Source organism: Mercenaria mercenaria, chromosome 10 (assembly GCF_021730395.1).
Source record: "Mercenaria mercenaria strain notata chromosome 10, MADL_Memer_1, whole genome shotgun sequence".
NCBI lineage: Eukaryota > Metazoa > Mollusca > Bivalvia > Venerida > Veneridae > Mercenaria > Mercenaria mercenaria.
In genome coordinates, this window is record NC_069370.1 from 20195243 (window position 1) to 20215413 (window position 20171).

At 36.6% G+C, this 20171-nt stretch overlaps 1 protein-coding gene across 1 annotated transcript in view; it reads right to left on the reverse strand.

The window, feature by feature from the left end:
- Positions 1 to 8459: 8459 nt before the first annotated feature.
- Positions 8460 to 20171, reverse strand: part of LOC123559705 (sterile alpha motif domain-containing protein 9-like) — a 34400-nt gene continuing 22688 nt past the window's right edge. The window contains 1 exon segment of the mRNA XM_053552439.1: positions 8460 to 17397. Within this exon segment, the coding sequence (XP_053408414.1) occupies positions 13595 to 17397 (3803 nt within the window). The 3' untranslated portion in view covers positions 8460 to 13594.

Genomic DNA, 20171 nt, shown 5'->3' on the forward strand with positions numbered 1-20171 from the left:
TCGGTACTTTATTAATTATGTCAGCATAAGAAGAACCATTTAGCATCCCACAGGAACACTTAAAAATTGTCAAAAATGATGATCGTAAAAGTAAGTTTTTCTTTCTATATTCACAATCCTTGACTCTTGTTGAATATACACACATTATAGTGAATACCACATTCTTAAGCTACGGTATGCTTGACTTCTTTGTGGCGAGAACATAAATGCATAAACAGCAATTTTGACACAAATATGTTTTCTGTTTAATCTAGATCATATTTTTTTTTTAATTTATGCGTTTCAATATAGATTGCGGTAGCATAAGCTCTTATCAGTGTACTGAAGGTTTTGACTGCTTATCCACAGAATATATATATGATTAACACGTGTATGCTTTGTGTGTAAAGTTTTTTTTTCTTTTTAGCCGGTTTCATCCGTCGACAAACTCTTTTTAGATAGAAATGTCAAAAGAAGTAAGTGATACCAAAATCTTTGCAAAAAGACACTTAAGCGGACTACCCATGTTTATTTCTAATGTTTCTCGTGCATAGTTTCTTCGTAAAGTTCAAGATATAGAATAACTACTAGTTTTTGTGATATGCTATCGTTATCGATTGCTTTATTTGTAAATAAATTTACACATATAGATGAGAAGCTTTCAACCATAAAAGCAAACTTTGTGAGACACACCAAAAATCATTTACATTTTCTTTTAGATACTTATCTTACGCTAATCCATGTAACTATCGTAAAATAAACGAACAATATTTCATATAAAGACGTAACAGATTCTGGAAAGTTTATATTAATGTGTATATTTCATTTTTTGTGTTTATATATTAATTTAAGAGACTCTCTGGTACATATTTGATATATTTATTATTCTAAATTACTTTTACCGTCTCGTCTGGAATCATAAAACCATAATACTGTTTATCACTAGGGACACTTTATATTGTTTCAATACATGTAAAAAACACGTATTCGGTAAGTACGAGCTTCAGAAATTTCTTGTTATGTGGATGCTTCTTCGGCAGCAAAATCAGATAGCACAGAACAATGTTTAACCTTAAGTATTAAACATAAATATTTGAATGTATAAGATCATGAGTTTCTGCTAGAGAACCTCTGTGGATTCAAAACTCGCCCGTTGGAAGGAATCTTTTTCTATGAGGAAGATCACGGATAGTTGGACGGATAGTTGGACGGTCTTCCAAAATCTTCAAGCTGTCATTTGATCTTGTATAATAAAATTGCTAGTTCGAATTTGTGTTTCGAAACTCGTATATATTGTAATATCCAATGGGAAAATGCAAATTCCTAGAAATCACTCCCCATCCCTCTAAAACAGTACCTATTTAGTATTACATATTAGTGTGTGCAGGATTAATGTATACACAACAATACAAAGACAACGTACGAACTAATTAAAAGGAAATGTAAAACATTTTGCCCGATGTGTGGGATATTTTCTTCGTGCTCTCTGTATGTTGTTTTCTGCATTATGCATTATGTTGATTTAAAAGTCACAAAGACCGATCTTGGCTTGTACGGCATAGCTTTTTAGGGGTGGATGAAAAACACGGGCATTATTTCAGGCCCGTTGGTAGGTGAGCCAGATGGATGAATTCCTCACACAAACGAATTATACATCCTGAGAGACGTTTCGACTTGATGCGAAGTCAGGAACTGCAATCATTCATCCACGAAGCCATCTTATTTGTATTTCCTCTGCTGTCTTTAACCCTTATCATCCTGAGCACGATTGTTTCTGTCTCAACAACCGTGCAGTCTGATTATAATCTGCACTGATCGCCATTCAGTCCTTTTAACAGTTAATGGTATTGTCGATACTGAAACATGGACAAGTTCGTTATAAAAATTTAGCTGGGTAAGGGTTAAGTTGGCCACGACGTTTTGTAGAAACAGACGTCACTTGGTGACATCATATCAAAGGTCATGCAAAGAGTCACAGTGCTTGCGAAATGTGAGCATTGTTCTATATTTCTCTCATAAATGGGCGGTAAGACATGTTGATATTACTTTTTCATAATCTTAATGCCTAATTCACATCTGACTCGGGCGCCGTGCGGTAAATTAGTCTACCATTTTCCTTGCGTTTTTTGGGGGCATCGTAGGTGACCACCGCGCATGTGTTTAACTTATATACGAGCATCGTGCCATTTTTGTACAGTCTCTCTGGGAAAGGCCTGGAGAAATCCGTATGGAGGCTGCACGGAGACTATACGGATATCGTTCAATTTCAGTGCAGTTGCCGTGCAGTCTCTGCAAGCTTCCCACGGAAATCGAACGACGCCCGTACGGCTTCCGTGCAGAGGCTAGGCGGAGAAGAATAATGAAAACATGTTGCAGATGGCTAATATATATAATCATCTGATTTGTTATCCACATCAAGGCCTCCGCACGGCAATGGTGTGGCCGCTGTAGGATTGTCGCGTGATGATTGCTAAATATCCGTGCGATTTCACGGGTTCTGCACGGGCAGCGAGCGGCAACCTTGCGACGCTCCCACGAATCTACAATCTCCGTACGATTTCGTTTTAACACCATGTCCACGGAAAATCATGTGTTGGCTGCACGATTAGCTCTAGGCCTTCTAACGATGCCCGAGCGGGCATTGTGAAATGCCACCTGCGATATGTCTACGGGCTTACGATTTTTATCAAATTTGTAGAACTTTTCGCTAAACAAAATCGCAGAGGCAGTGGCGCCCGTGAATCCATACGAAAATCGCACTGCCGCCTCCTGCCTCCGCACGGAATGGAGGATACGGGCAGACTACCGGCTCAGCTGACGCATCGCAAGCCAAATGTGAACAAGGCATAACTTAGAAAGTCTTTAAAGATATATCAGTAACTAAGCTAAATCTTGTAGTGAAAAATCGTCTTTGATAAATTGACCGTTAGTTGATAAAGGCATAGAAATAATACATATATGAGTCCAGAGTACATTACAATTTTACTAGCGCAATATTTAGTTTTACAAAATTTCTTTAAAATTAGCGGAAACATATTTTGGAAATTAGAGACTTGGCAAAATACCAAGAGTTCCATTACGGTATTTTTCGGATTTCATTGCCTTTGTCAAATGATGAACTTCCCTGACAAGATCAGACGTTATTTTACATTTTTTTCGGAAGAACTGCTGACACAAATGACAAAATTTCATTATTACTTATTTTTATATTCTGTGATGTTTCCACGGTACACATTCTGCAGTTCAGTGGTCGTTAGAAAATTGATTATCAACTAGTCCCTGTCTGCACACTGATAAATAATATTATGTTGCTAAATTATGATTGATTTGCTAGACAGAAAGTAAAAGGCAAGTTTCCATGAAAGTGTTGTTCCCGGAATAAACATCGCATTCGTTCCATTAAATCGACCACCGAAAGACATGGTGGTATTCAGGCTATGGCCTCTGGAATAAGCTGTCCAATGCAAAGTCGTTATATTGATTGCACTATGTAGACACTATACTGAAACTGAAACTGAGTAATTTGATTAAACACCTTTTTCTATACAATGGCATATTCGATGGCGTTGTACATAATACTAAGTAATAATGATAACAGTAATAATAACGGCATTAATAATATAATGACAATCATAACAGCCTTTTTTAAACAAAAAGTAATGGCCGCACCCTTTCCCCTGAGGTTATTTTACCTCTATTGCGAATACCAGTGCTTAAAGCCTTACATGGTACAGACACTATAAGAGTTTGATAAATATTCTGTTTCACAACTCCAAAGATTTGCAGTTTTCCTTGATTCTAAAGGTTTTGCTAACATTCACCAAAGAATAAAAGCGTTAAAATATTAACTTTTGGAGACAGTTTTGTATATTTGATCTTGAATGACTAAAGTAATCTATATATTGGATCATCTTGATTAAAATTCAATGAAAGTTTAATTTCCAAAAAGCGATACTACCGAATTGTTTTTACCATTTTGCGTTCTTAAATTCGGATAGGCATGTTACGTTCACAACAGTTTGGTTAGGGTTTGACATGTTTTGCATTAATAAGTTCATTGTGTGAGGCATCTGGTCTTTTATTTTTCTACAAGTCTTAAAGTAAGGTGAACATTTTGTGATGGTCTGTGATCCAAAAATAGGCGACCATGGAAAATGTGAACAGTTTTAGTTCGGGACTCCTTACAAATGTAAACAAGAGCTGTCTGTTGACCGTGCGTTCGACTATTCGAAGAATTGATGGAAGTATGGGGCCAACATATATCCAGAGATTTTCAGACAAAAGAAGAAAAATAGATAAGACAGACAATGTACCTGTATTTATGGATTTGGATAAGTCTTGCACTAATGGCAATGTGTGACCATGATAGTAAGCAAATGTTCAAAATTTCAAAGCCATATATCAAACACTTAAGACAAAATATGGAATGGTATTTGAAACATAACTAATTTCTTTTTTTAAAAAAAGGTCATAACTGACCTAAAGTCCTTGTCTTAGTTATGTAGTTTTGCCTACATGTGTGGACTAAGGTAGTAAACAAGTGGTCAAAGTTTCAAAGCCATATGACAAACAGGTTAGGCAAAATATGGACTGAAAAGTTTAACTGATTTCCAAGTCCAAGAAGGGCCATAATTCAGCAAAAATAATTGACAGAGTTATGTACTCTTGCCTACAGATGACAATCATGATGATAAGCAAGTGTTCAAACTTTCAAACTTAACCAAGGTGTGACGCCGACGCCGACGCCGACGCCAACGCCGTGGTGGGTAGGACATATATGGCCCAAAAAGTGCGCCTCTGCGCAAATTTATACATTTGTAACCACCTATATCCCTTTGGTTACTTTGGTTACATTCTATATGTCTTTGGTAACATATTGTGATTGAACAGTGGTAACTATCAATTTGCAGCCATCTATTTGCAACTGTATTAATACCTTTGGTTACTTTTGTTACACTCTTTATGCCTTTGGTTACATTCTTATCATAGAAACATTTATTTATGAATCTTTGAGAATAATTACATTGAATAAAATTTGGGAAAAAAATGTTGTTAATTCCCTTTAAATATAACAATGCACTGGCCTCCAGATAGTTTTCGTTGGGTTTAAAGCCGCACCGACACAATTATAGGTCATATGGCGACTATTCAGCTTTGATGGTGGAGGAAGAGCCCAAGTGCCCCTCCGTGCATAATTTCATCACGAGCGGGCACCTGGGTAGAACTACCGACCTTCCGTAAGCCAGCTTGATGGCTTCCTCACATGAAGAATTCAACGCCTAAAGTGAGGCTCGAATCCACTTCGGCTAGATGCCTCCAGATCGTACGACAACAACAAAAAAGGGTATCAGGAAATTATTGCTATATTTCTCAAGAATGCTTTGAAACTTAATTACTGACTGACTATATGTAATGGCAACACATGAGATTTAGTTGTGTTTACTATTTTTACTATGAAAATCGTAAAGCGTTTGTAACACTTTACTAGAGGTAAACTGTTTTAATTATAAATATTTTTCATTTAACGCGTTAAAACACATAATAATCCGTGGCGATATTGGTTAAGACAGCGGAAAATGTTTTATTGCCGTTGCGGTCCCGATTAGATTTCCGGCGCGTGCATCTTCTTTCTTGATTTAGCATTTAAAAGATTTTTAGAAACAAAAACTCACATTCTGATGTTCATAATATGACCGAACTGCAATTTTCGAGAAAGATCGTTTTTAGTTAAAATCTGGAGGTCAGTGCCTTTATTTTTTTCTGATCGCATATAATTCCCGTTCTTGTTTGTTGAAAAAATTCACAACTGAAAGTGTCGCAATTTCCCCCCGGTCATTTCGTGATTTGATACTCGCATATTTTTCTTTTTAAATGACTGACCAATTGGAAAGATCTGTAGTTATAATACATTGTTTGCATGACATAAAAATACCTTGCAACTTCAGGCTACAACAAAGTTTTGTAAATTATGTTTGTCTCGAATTCTTGCAGGATTATATTTTAAAGCTAAAAAACTATTTTTAAAAACTGATCCTCTAGCCATTCTTAAAAGATTATGAATTTCGATGCAGCTAACTACATATGTACCTTAAATAAATAGTGTATGCTTGTGAATTTTATGTTTTTTTCCTGTGTCTAGACTGTAACGTTCTTGTTTAATATCATGTGTACGTACACCACAAACTGCATTTAAGCGACTCGTACACACGCCATTATTAAACTCAGCATCCTTCGTCATGGTTTTAGTTGTGTCACATTATCAATCAAGGTGCTATGGTATAAAACTAAAAAAACTCTTCCAATCAATAAAATTTATTTGCGTAATTCTATCAAGTTCTATAAAAATACAAACCAGTCTTAATACAAAAAGTCAACAATTGCAAATTTTTGCAACACATTCAAGGTTTCAAATATTATCATGTTTATTTAAGAACGCAGTATATACACATAACGTTAGTTCAATAGATGAGATGTACACTATAACTACATATTGAATACTATGTTAATATGTTCTGAGTTCATGCAAAAAAATAATCATAAAAATGCCGAGCAACGAGCTATATCTTTTACTGATATGTACGCTTTTAATCCGTACACAGTTTAGGTATCGCCAACCTTCAGCAAGTAAGCTGAATAGCATTTTAACTTAGTACTTTTATTTTATAATGCTAAAAAACCAACAACTTTTGTAAGCAAATATTGAAAATAAATATATCTAATTATGAATTACTTGAGCAAATGTTGGAACTAGATGTAAAATATGTAGTTGCTTGAGCAATCACATATACATTTTTATAAATTGGTCAGTTTACAAACGTTAAAAGAAAAAAGGGTATTGTAAATATATGAGCCGTGCCATGGGAAAACCAACATAGTGGCTTTGCGACCAGCATGGATCCAGACCAGCCTGCGCATCCGCGCAGTCTGGTCAGGATCCATGCTGTTCGCTAACAGTTTCTCCAATTCCAATAGGCTTTAAAAGCGAACAACATGGAGCCTGACCAGACTGCGCGGATGCGCAGGCTGGTCTGGATCCATGCTGGTCGCAAACCCACTATGTTGGTTTTCTCATGGCACGGCTCATATGTCTTTCCAAAAAAAGGCTGTTGCAGAAAACTTCCACTTAGACCCCTTTGTTTTTGGTGTGAGAGTTAGTACTACCTCTCACGAACATTAAAGCTCGATAAAACCGATACTGCTATTATTTTGCTTGGTAGCGTTATACACTTGTTCAATAATGTTGCTTTAACAATCACATATTTACTCTAAAACACTGATCAGCAGCTGAAACTTTGTATAGTAATATTTATTGCAGAAGAAAGGTATATAGTTCTATACAATGACGTTAGATACAAAAATATAATTTTATAGGAAGTTGAAAGTGCTGCTAAACTAATCACTTATCTTTAGACACATGATACTGAATAGTAAGTATAAAACTATTCTAATTCTGTATTAAGTTCACAATTTTATATACATGGATTCTGTTGCTACAGAATCAAACATAATGATTCTTAACACTATCGACAGCATATTTCGTATACATGTGCATATGAGAGGTAAGATTTAGATAAAACACTACTTTGAATTATGATACCTAATAATTATCAGAAAAAAATAGTAAGTTCATAATATGCCATTTTGCATATATGCTTAAAAACATGGAAGCAAAACAAAGCTATGTTCGTTATGGGCTTCGCGTCGTTTTTACAACAGTGTTTTAGTTATGTAACGGCGAGTATTTAACTTACCGTGTGTCTATACTAGTACTAACTTGTTCTCCAAAAGTAACCACCGACTCTCCCAACATGAATCAGAGGTTGAGTTCAAATGACTCCAGACATAACATTCTTTTGTCAATCGTCAAACATAGCACACGCCTCACCTGGGGATTGACCTCACGACCACTCGATACGTAGATTTTCGTTCTACCTATAATGCTTAGCAGGCAAAAAATAAGAATGCATTACAAAACATGTTCACCTCGAAAAACATTAATGTTACAAACTGCATCAATAAAATTAATATCTGCTATTATATACAATGTAAAATACATGTGAAGTTTGTCTGTACAGAAAGGTTGAAATTTGAAAATTGTAATGATACGGGCAGGATTCGTTTTTTCACACAGCTGTTTGTTATCAAACCATATAATTCAGTTGTAGTAATAAAACACACTTGTTGGGGTCTCCGTGGCCCAGCGGGCAAGGCCGCCGACAAACTGGCTCTCACTGATTTGGGTTTTTGTTTGGTTTAGAGTAATTTCAACATGATATAAGTCATATAGTCATTTTCTAGAAGACTCCAGGTGCCAATCCAGGCATTTGTTTGCAGGCACAGGCGGACATATGGGTAGAACCAGCGATCGTCCATAATCAAGCTGGATGGTTCCCTCACCTGAAAGAAATCTACTACCTAAGTGAGAATTCGAAAGCACAGCGGTATGGGGCATTACATTTGAAGTCCGCGGCCTTAAAATATCAAATTTGAATAAACGTTCAAAGCTACATCAAACGTACGAAATAACAAAAATACTTTGACACAAACAATACAAATGTGAAATTTAATACATGGCATTATCTGTAATATAATATATACACAACGAATGAATTTAACAAGAGGGCCATGATGGCCCTATATATCGCTCACCAGAGTTGATCTGGCTTACTGACCTTGTTTTTGACCCCACATGACCACGAGTCAAACTGGACCTAAAGATCATCAAGACAAACATTCTGACTAAATTTCATAAAGATTTGGTAATAACTGTGGCTTCTAGAGTGTTCACAAGCTTCACCCTTGATTTGACAAGGTGACCTAGTTTTTGATCCCACATGACCCAGATTCGAATTTGACCTATAGATTATCAAAACAAACATTCTGACTAATTCTCATGGGTTTCAAACTTAAAGTGTGGTCTCTAGAGTGTTGAAAAGATTTTCCTTTGATCTGGCCTAGTGACCTAGTTTTGACCCCACATGACCAAGATACAAACTTGACCTAGAAATGATTAAAACAAACATTCTGACCCAGTTTCATAAAGACTGAGTTTCAACTGTGGCCACTAAAGCACAAGCTTTTCCTTTGATTTAACCAGGTGACCTAGTTTTGACCCCATATAACCAAGATTCAAACTTGACCTAGAAATCATCAAGACAAACTTTCTGACTAAGTTTCATAAATACTGGATCACAACTGTGGCCTCTAGAGTGTTCACAAGCTTTTCCATTGATTTGACCGGGTGACCTAGTTTTTGACCGAACATGACCCAATTTCGATCATGACCTAGAGATCATCACGAATAACACTCTGACCAAGTTTCATAAAGATTGGGTCACAAATGTGGTCTCTAGAGTGTTCACAAGCTTTTCCTTTGATCTGACCTACTGACTTAGTTTTTAATCCCACATGTCCCAGTTTCGAACTTGACCTAGAGATCATCAAGACTAATATTCTGACCAAGTTTCATAAGGATTGGGTCACAAATATGGCTTCTAGTGTTCACAAGGAAAATGACGACGCACGACGCACACCGACGGACGCCGGACAATGACAGGTCACAATAGCTCACCTTGAGCACTTTGTGCTCTGGTGAGCTAAAAACAGAACATTCTTCGCTAATAACAAATATATATGTGATAACAGATTTTTTTCAGAATAGGCTTAACGTAAATTATTTAAGTGCGATACAGTCATGTTTTCAGTTAAGGACACACTAAGGAATGAGAGAGGGTCTTGCTTGAATATGGTTTTCATTCTAAATTTCCAAAGAAAAAGCATGATATAAAGCATACCAAAATGAAGGAAAAAGATAAAGTTATACCATTGTACTATTTTTAAGAAGCCTTTATGTATCTGGATTCTGTTAACATATTAATAAAATATGTAAAACTCTATTGTTATTTTGAGTTAAATTCAACTTTCTCATCAGAACGTAAAACGAGCCAAAATTTTGTGTGTAGTTTGGGAGTCCCATAAAGTACCAAAGCTTGTCACAAATTTTCTCTAAATTATCAGAAAACAGAGTTACACATAAATCAATTACTTTACGTCTCCGATTCTTTCCTCATGGCATTAAAAGTGTTATAATATAATTCAAGACTGGGTTAATTTATTACAAAACTGTGGCAATCTTTATAGACCATCCTTCAAAGAAACAGATTTTATGCAATTTTCTTTATAAATAAAGGAAATGAATCTCTTCAAATACTTCACTAAGTTGTGAATTTCTGTCCTGAGAAAAAAGACAGAAATGTATTAAATGAACTTCATACTTAGCCACCCCCCACCCACCCCAACCCCCAAGCACCCCTCATCAAAGACTAAACTTCTTTATTTTTCTACCAACGAGTCAGGTTACTCCATTCTTTAATTCCATGTGTTGATAGGTCCACAATGTATTGATTATGAATATAAATTTACAAATGAACAGGCCCTTTGACCAAGACAGCCAGTCAAAATCAGTTATATTTACCTGGTGAAAATCACAAATAAAATTTCAGTTACATCAAAACAATAAAATCCAGAAATTCCAAAATTCCAACGCTAAGCTGATGGTCAAGAAATAGCATGACTTAATCTATAGCCTGGCTGTTCTTTTCAGAAAATGGTTATTATAAATACATGTCAAATGTTTATTGTTTATCCTGCAAATTCATCCAGTAAAGGTTTTATATTTGAAGTTTTAAAAGCATCTGATAGACGAAAGTATTGAATTTTAACAAAATAAAAGCAAAACAAGAGGGTCACCTGAGCTATTGACCTAAAGATCATCAAGATTAACATTCTGACCAAGTTTCATTAAGATATGGTCATAAATGTGGCCTCTACAGTGTAAACTAGCTTTTCCTTTGATTTGACCTGCTGACCTAGTTTTTGATCCTATATGACCCAGATTCAAACTGGACCTTGAGATCATCAAGATTACCATTTTCTGACCAAGTTTCATGAAGATACAGTCATAAATGTGGCCTATACAGTGTTAACATGCTTTTCCTTTGATTTGACCCGGTGATCTAGGTTTTGACCCGACATAACCAAGGTTCAAACTTGACCTAAAGATCATCAAGATTAACATTCTGACTAAGTTTCATGTGATACAGTCATAAATGTGGCCTCTAGAGTGTTAACAAGCTTTTCCTTTGATTTAACCTAGTTATCTAGTTTTTGAACACCCCTCCCCCTGACCCAGATTTAAACTTGAGCTATAGATCATCAAGATAAACATTCTGACCAAGTTTCATTAAGATATGGTCATAAATGTGGCCTCTAAAGTGTAAACTAGCTTTTTTTCATTTGACCTGGTGACCTAGTTTTTGACCCGACATGACCCAGATTCAAACTGGACCTTGAGATCATCAAGATTAACATTCTGACCAAGTTTCATGAAGATACAGTCATAAATGTTGCCTCTACAGTGTTAACAAGCTTTTAATTTGACCCGGTGACCTAGTTTTTGACCCAAGATGACCCAATATAAAACTCGTCGAAGACTTTATTGAGGGTAACATTCTGACAAAGTTTCATTAAGATTGGGCCCAAATTGTGACCTCTAGAGTGTTAACAAGCTTTGCCTTTCATTTGACCATGTGACCTTGTTTTTGATCCCAGATGACCCAATGCCGAACTCGTCCAAGATTTTATGGAGGGTAACATTCTGACCAAGTTTATTTAAGGTTGGGCCAAAATTGTGACCTCTAGAGTGTTAACAAGCTTTTCCTTTGATTTGACCTGGTGACCTAGTTTTTGTTCCCAAATGACCCAATATCGAACTCGTCATAGATTTTATTGAGGGTAACATTCTGACTAAGTTTCATTAAGACTGGCTCAAAATTGTCACCTCTAGAGTGTTAACAGTCAAATTGTTAACGGACGACGGACGACTGATGACGGACGACGACGACGACGGACACAGGGCGATCACAAAAGCTCACCTTTGAGCACTTCATGCTCAGGTGAGCTAAAAATGCCAATTCACTCCTTAAAGCATCATTAATAAGAGGGTCATGATGAACCTGGATCGCTCACCTGAGTAATTGGGCCTACAGTCTCTAGTGTTAACAGGCTTCATTTCTTTGATTTGAGCGGGTGACCCAGTTTTGACCCAGATTCAAACTTGACCAAGGGATCATCAAGATAAACATTCTGATCAACTTTCATGAAGATAGAGTCATAAATGTGGCCACAAGAATGTTAACAAGCGTTCCTTTGATTTGAGTGGGTGACCTAGTTTTTGACCCAGTTTCAACCTTGGCCTAGATAAACATTCTGACTGAGTTTCATGAAGATAGGGTAATAAAACTGGCATCTAGAGTGTTAACATGCTTTTGCTTTGATTTGAGCGAGTGACCTAGTGTTTGAATCTACCAGATTCAAACTTGGCCTTGGAATCATCAAGATAAGCATTCTGACCTAATTTCATGAATATAGGATCATATAGTGGCCTCTAGGGTGTTAACAAGTTTTTCCTTTGATTTGACCGGGTGACCTAGTTTTAAACCCCATATAACTCAGATTCTAGAGGTCATCAAGACAAACATTCTGACAAATTCTCATGAGATTCAAACTTAAAATGTGATCTCTAGAATGTTAACAAGATTTTTCTTCTTTGATCTGGCGTAGTGGCCTAGTTTTTGACCCCCACATGACCAAGTTTCAAAAATGGCCCAAAAATCACCAAGATAATCATTCTGCCCAGTTTTCATAAAGATAGGGTAATAAATGTGGCCTCTAAACAGTTACCAAGCCTTTCCTTTGATTTGACCGGGTGACCTAGTTTTTGACCCCTGATGACTCAGGTTCAAACTTAACCTAGAAGTCATCAAATCAAACATTCTGACCAAGTCTCATGAGTTTCAAAGTTAAACTGTGGACTCTAAAGTGTTAACACGATTTTCCTTGACCTAGGTCCTTGACAGAGCTAAGCCTTACTAAATATAAATATGATAATATTCTAAGAACAAAAACTAAGTTATAAACAAAATTGTCTACTTTATAACTAATTTGCTGACAGAAATTTTATCACACATATTTACTGACGAAGACAGAAAACAAATAACCTAGGTGGGTACTTTGTTTAGAACCTATGGATGTGTTGTTATGATAAATGCATGTGTTCCTTTGACAATATTGTCTTCAATTGAGCTACACAGAATCTCCAGGCAAATTTTGTTACAAAAATATACAAATAAGCAAACGTATGTAAATTTCCATATGGAATTTGAACTACAACCTTTTTAAAATACTTCTGATCTTTTGCCATTCTTTTTACATACACCCTTTAGTACAAAACCAAAGCATATCAAGTACGTGGAACTAGTTAAAAGTGAGGTAATCGTTGTGGAAATTTGGTCAGGAATCATATATATCAAATTTATTCATTTGCTGCCTACTCTGACGCAGGCTGTTCCCATATTACTTTGACAAAAAGGTAAAACAATAACTGAAAATGTACCCGACGTAATACATTCCATATAAGTAATTAAAAATATGATCGAGAATCTAAGCATTTGCAGTACCTATTCTTACTTTAATTTCCATCGATCCTCGTAACTTTTTTTGTCAAATGTTAAACAATGTCTCACTAAAATTTCAAGGTATCAAGTCAAGTAAGACTTTATGTTTTGTTTGACCCATTACGCGGGAGCTTGTATTTATTAATTTCTTCACATCTGATCTGAATATGACACCTAGGACATTCGATTCGAGCATCACATGATCTTTTCTCAACATTCTGTTTGCATTTGTAACACTTCTGATGTTCAATCAATCTGACGTTATAAGCTTCGTAACCATGAGACAGACTGAACCCAATTACAAACTCTACTCGTGCATTTTTGTAACTCGGACCTTTCAAGTTATCTTTTGACCTAGCAGGGACAAAAAATACTTTTAGAGGGATACGATTATTTGGTCCCAAATCTATGTTGATAAAGCCACCTGCTGGTCTGTCATTTGGTGCACATATTGTCCCTTTTTGGATTTCAAGAGTGTCGAAATCGACTCCTCTGATATCTCTACCTTCCACTTGACCGAAGAATCTCTTACCTGAGACAAGGCGCCTAATGTTGTTAACTGGGTTGCCAAGCCATTCCCTAGGATATCGTGGCTTTGTTACATGTTTCGACAGCCTGAGCATTTCATCTTTACAGTTCAGGGCGTCACTTAATAAGGCTGAATCACCACTGCATTCTTGGTTTCCAAACCCTAACAAGCTCTTCAATACAAAGAGATAAAACCAAGAATAAGGTGTATGCAACAGGTCATGCCAAATCTGAACCTGTTGTAGCACTTTCTCAATTGGATAATACAAGTCGAAAAGGTCGTGCCTGATCGCAAAAAGCCACTCTCTGTAGTCCAAATCCATTGCTCGTTTTGATATATGAATCCCCGGTACATTGTTTTGAAAAGATTCGTAGTCCCTGAAATTCTTTTCAAGTTCCCCAACAATGAATTCTACATCATGGACGTTATCGACATGCTCAAGTATTCCATAAGACTCTGGAAGGCAATACTTCATTTTTACCTTTGCAATTTCTAAGCGACGAGACATTGCATTATCTTCTTGTCTGTGTACACAGTTGCCAGGAATGTAATTAAAAAGAGCAGAATACCATGTTTGACAGTTTGAAATATTTCTGTCAATCTTTTCCGGTTCAACAGAACTGAAACACATTTGGAAAAGCTCATCCACGATCACAATACATTCATTGACAAATATTGCTATTTTACCCTTATTTTCATCCGCGTACTGACATACACCTCCCTTGCAACCACTGTTTCGATGGACATAATCACAGAACATCATACGAACTTGAATTTCACCGATATAACCAAAACTTTCCTCACATTCGATGGGAGTTATATCTCTGCATTTTGAGAAAAGCGTGCATGCCTCTTTGACATCTTTCAGTAATTTCCCTGCTATTTTAGCAAAGGACGAGTCAGACTGCATTTTAGCTTTGTCTCCTAAAAACTTTCCCGTGTAATTTGACACTCTCTCCAGGATCATATTCCCATACATACAGTAAATATTCATCAAATCCATTCTATTGCTTTTTGGAATATCATGCTCCTTCATTCCAAGTAACTCTGCTTCACTTATCTGTAAGGCCTTTTTGAAACATTTCTCTGCACGATCTAATTCCTCCGGTCGGCAAATTGTGTACAATCTACCTAGATGTGCATGAAATTGTGCCTCATAAGGAAATGAATCAACCAAAGCTTGGTAAATATCAAATATTTCCGTATATGGATGATTGGAACAAACATTCTCAAGAATTTGGGAAAATTTCTGACTTCTTGTTGTCACTTGTGTTTCATTTTCCCCAACAGCTTTAATATTTCTAAAAATAAAAGTTCTTGCCAATACGTAAGAGATAGCCGTGTATTGTTTTTCATGGTTAATTTCTCCAGCTGTTTTAATGAACTCCACTGCAATTTTTCCTAATCTCTTCTTACTTTCAAAGCTAAGGGAAGACGCCTGATGTGGTTCCGCCGGCATAGGGCATACTAAAACTTGTTCAAGTATTTCTTTTGCAATGTTATAATGAGCCACCCTTACTGCATTGGTTCTGGGATCCTGTACATCTTGTACCATAAGCTCTTTCATTTCGTCGGGAAAGTCCCCATACGTTGTCATTCTGTGAGCATTTTCGGGATCTATGATAGATGCCAAGAACTAACATGGTAATGATGTCTGACCGTAAATATATACCAGAGACAAATATGCAAGTGCTTTTCGCCACGGCTGCAACATTTTCTTCATTTTGCTTTCATTATCGGTGTTCAAATAACCCTTTGCACATGATTCTATACCTCGGTATTCGTAGGTGTGGATAGCAAACCCAAAATCAAAACAGGAACGACCTTTACCCTCTATTACTTGTTTCACCAAGTAATTAATGTTACTTTGTTGATAGTCATTGAACCCCAATTTTGAGTACAAGCGTTTCAGGTTTTCAGCTTCTTTAGCACTGACTTCGCTTTTTAACCAGAACTCACCTTGTTTCATGTTGTTTATTTTGTCAGAATCAATATTTGATTGATACCTTTCAACATACAAGATTATGACACAGCAGTGTCCATCAAGGATTCTTTGAAGAGATTTCACTGTTTGCCTGTCGCCTCCATCAACAAGCGCTAAAAGAGGCATCCTTGTCTTATTGCTGAGAAAGTCTATCTTGTCAGCTATTTCGTTTATGGTTGAACCGTGCCTGTGTTTTACCTGAACACAAGGCACATCTTCCTTCAACGTCCAAACTACTCTTTGTGACAAGGTGGTGCCACCAGATCCAGGATTGTGAAATAGCGTGATTATTCCTGAACGACACAAAGCAATATGTCTACTTTTTATGTAATTCACCAATGCCCTTGTGATATCACGTTGAATATCAACGCGCCCTACAGCTGCGTACCACCAAGACCATGATAAAGTACCCCCTTTGAAAAAACTCTCCTCTTCTCTTTGTAAACTTTCAGTGTCATGCTCGGTGCCTGTTTTGTTGTCTAAATATAAAACATCTAAATCTTCTTTTAACCACTGGGCTTTTTGGTCATCAATTTCTGGAAGGTGTGTCATATCAGCCGTAGGAAGCTGAAAACCTGATGACTTCTCCATAGACAATGGTGAACAGAAATTTTCTATGATTTTACAAATTTCTGATATCTTCATCTGTACGACATTAAAATCATTTAACATAGTCAATGCTGAGGACGCCTCCTTAGTTTTTCTTGAGCCATCTTTAACTATTACAACTTTTTTGGGATCAAGCGTATCTGAGATTTCATTGAGAACATAATGAATATGCTTATAGTTTACAGATTCAGGTGGCCACAAAACAACGACCGTGAGATTTGTGTAAGCATCTCCAAATCTCTTAAGTTGTTTTAACTGTTGGCTGAATTTTGACTTGATCTGACGTTTCCAACCTAAAAAGTCATCTAAGGTCCTTGTCTCAGGTTGAGTTGAACAACCCTTCATACCAACCCAGTAAAGACTACTGTCCGTGAAAGTACATTTTTCTTCTTGCCAGCTAACAATGTGCAAAAATCTCTTTTTTGAGACTGATTCCTCACAATATGACAAAAGACCAGACAACCTACTTTCAGGGTCAAAATCTAGAACAAGTACCCAGTCAACAAGCGAAAAAACTTCAAGATTCTGTATACCTGTAATTCTGTCAACAATTAGTATATAGTGACCATCGCTAAAACAACCAGCTGAATCGAGAACTTTCTTAACATTATTAGGCATAGAAAAGCCTTCATTATCAAACAAGTCGTTTTGCTTGATTGTAATACTAACAGTTTTTGCTTCAATATTCTGTTGAATGACATTTTCTGTGTGTCTTTCCGAATTGCCTGACCATTGCATTGCGCGTCTGTGATAACTGGAGTTCGAATCAATTACTGTAGCACCTATGGAAACATTAACAACATTTATATTTAAAAATGCAATGAACTGGTATCCCCCGCCGAATGGTTTTGTGTTGAGAAATGGTAAAGAAATATATCCGGTAAAAAGTTTAGGATGTTACTATGAAGCAAATATTTTCATTACATTTCAACTTAAAAAGAACAGGACTGGTATTCATAAGCTCCTAAGGGATAGTTTTCCCTGAGGGACTAACTAAGGAAAAAAGTTCTGAAGCATTTTGTGGACAATTGCCGAGATAGTTGGAATGTCTAGCAATATTGTAAAATACAGTCTGGCATAGTAATGAAGATTATCAATAAATCTTATAAAGTCTACACTTTTATTTTGTGCTATATTGTTCCGGAAAATTTACAAAGTTAAGGATTTTCCTAAGTTTTCTCCATAGGAGCTTTATGAATACGGGCCTGAAGTCCTTAAGAGAGCATAATCAATTAAGAAAATAGGTAAGGTGGTTTTACGGGGTGGGGGTGGGGGGGGGGGTGAAGTTACAACTTCACATGTTGATAAATATTCATGTAAGGTTTGAAAAATTAAGAAAAAGATTTTTCAAAAAGTTGGCGTGTGTGTTTCGCGTGTGTGCGTGTGGGGGGGGGGGGGGGGGGGGGGGGGGGGGGGGTACATGTTGATAATAAATATTGATGAAAATAAATAAATGAAAAAAAAAAGGTTTGCATCATTGGGGTGTTGGGGGTGACTGGGTTGAGGAGCGAGGTGGGGCGGGTACAACTTTGCATGTTCATAAATATTTATGGATTTAAGATTAAAATGAAACAATTTGGGGATGGTTGGGTGGGGGAGGGAGATCGGGATGTTGGGGTGGTGAGGGTGTGGGTACACAACTTCGCATGTTGATAATAAATGTCCATGGAAAAAAATGAAAGAAATTCTACCAACTGGTTAGTTTGTTATGTACAAACATGTGGAGTATTAAACAATTAAAAAGCAATAACTCTGAAGTAACTAAAGAGATCCTGACGAAATTGAGTGTGCACTACCACATGATGGTGATCTAAAGTAAATTTAAGTTTCCTAGTTCTTGGTCAAATATGTCACAAGTTATGATGCAGAAATTTATAGTACCCTATAGAGTTAACATCAGAAACTTCTAATGGCCATAACTCTAGTGTTACATTGGCAATCTGACTGAAACCTGATAGGCCGCATTTCCCTATCATGGTGAACATGTATATGAAGTTTTATTTGAATATTCCAAATCACTTCCTAGATATGGCTCCGGACGGTCGGACAGTCGGACGGACGACGCCAAAACTATATCCCTCTACCTCTGGCGAAGGATGGTACGTGTTTGAATCAGACAACTTAATTTACAACTAATTTTAATATTTTCTTAGCCTTATATGTTTTATGGTTGTGACCAAAATACATGTAATCAAAAGTAACTTTGGAAACTTTGAAACCTTTGAAAGCCGTTTAAAGCAAAGTTTATATGTATATTCTTTCGCTTTTTGGACTTACTAAAGTAAGTATAATTGTTACATATAGCCTCTTTGTTAGTCCTTTCATACAGGTAAAAAATAAAGTTTTAGTCTGGTAAGTCAGTACGAATAAATAAAAGGAACTAAGATCTATCAACGTTCCAATTTCTGGTTCTCTGTTTAATTACTAGCATATATTGTTAAAATTGTTCGGAAATTCAGTATACAACTACAAAAAAATATGTATATTGCATGTACTCTTCAGTTTACAAGAGCTCCACAAAATGCAGCAATATACATCCGAAGTTTAAGATTAAGGGAGTAGTACAATAAAGAGAAACTAGAAAGTGTGTCCATAGGGCACGGATTCCCCCATATGCTTGTCATCATCTATATAGCAAAAACTACCGAAGGGCCAGAACGGCAATATGAATATTCACAGAATAAATCTTTCCTTCATGGTCATCTGCACATCAAGCTTGTTAATCTGTGAAAGTTTGAAGCAAATTAGGCAAATAGTGTGGGAAGAGTGCGACACACAAATGTTTTCTTTATATTTCATATAGCAAAAACTATCAATGAGCCATAGCTGCGGAAGAAATAGCCGCACAAAAAAATTTCGTTCCTTTACGGTCATCTACAAATCAAACATGTTCATCTCTGAAAGCAAATCAAGCAAATAGTGTTGGAGGAGTTGGGTCATAAATGTTTTCTCTGTATTTCATAAAGCAAAAACTATCAAAGGGTCATAACTGCGGTAAAAATAGTCACAGAGGGACAGCAGCAACACAATATGCCCACACCCCAATAAATGTGTGGGGGGCATACAAATGTGGGGGCGCGAGTGTTGGGTACATGTATGTGGTGATAGGTTGGGTTGGGGCGGGGTGTGGTTTCGCGGTAACGGGATATCAAAGCAAAGTAAACGAAATATATACTTTCTGTTGATTGGGTAATGTGGTAGTGGATGTGGGTTTGGAAAGTAATAATGGTTGTTGCACTCTGTACATCGTCTCATCACTTACTTACCTTCCAAGATTTAAGTCAATACCATGAATATTTTTAGGTAACACTCTTGGCTGAAAATGCGACGTCACTTTGACCTTTGAGCTCATTTTGTGACCTAAACGTTTGGCATCTAAACCTGGTTTGCGCTATCTGTACATCTTTTCATGAATAGCCACCCTACCTTAATTTTAAGTAAGAAGTCAATACCTTGGATAGTTTTTAAGTTATGTCCCGGACACGAATTATGATGGACAAATTTGACTTTTGAACTCAGATTGTGACACAATATTTGGCCTACCGACCCGGTTTAT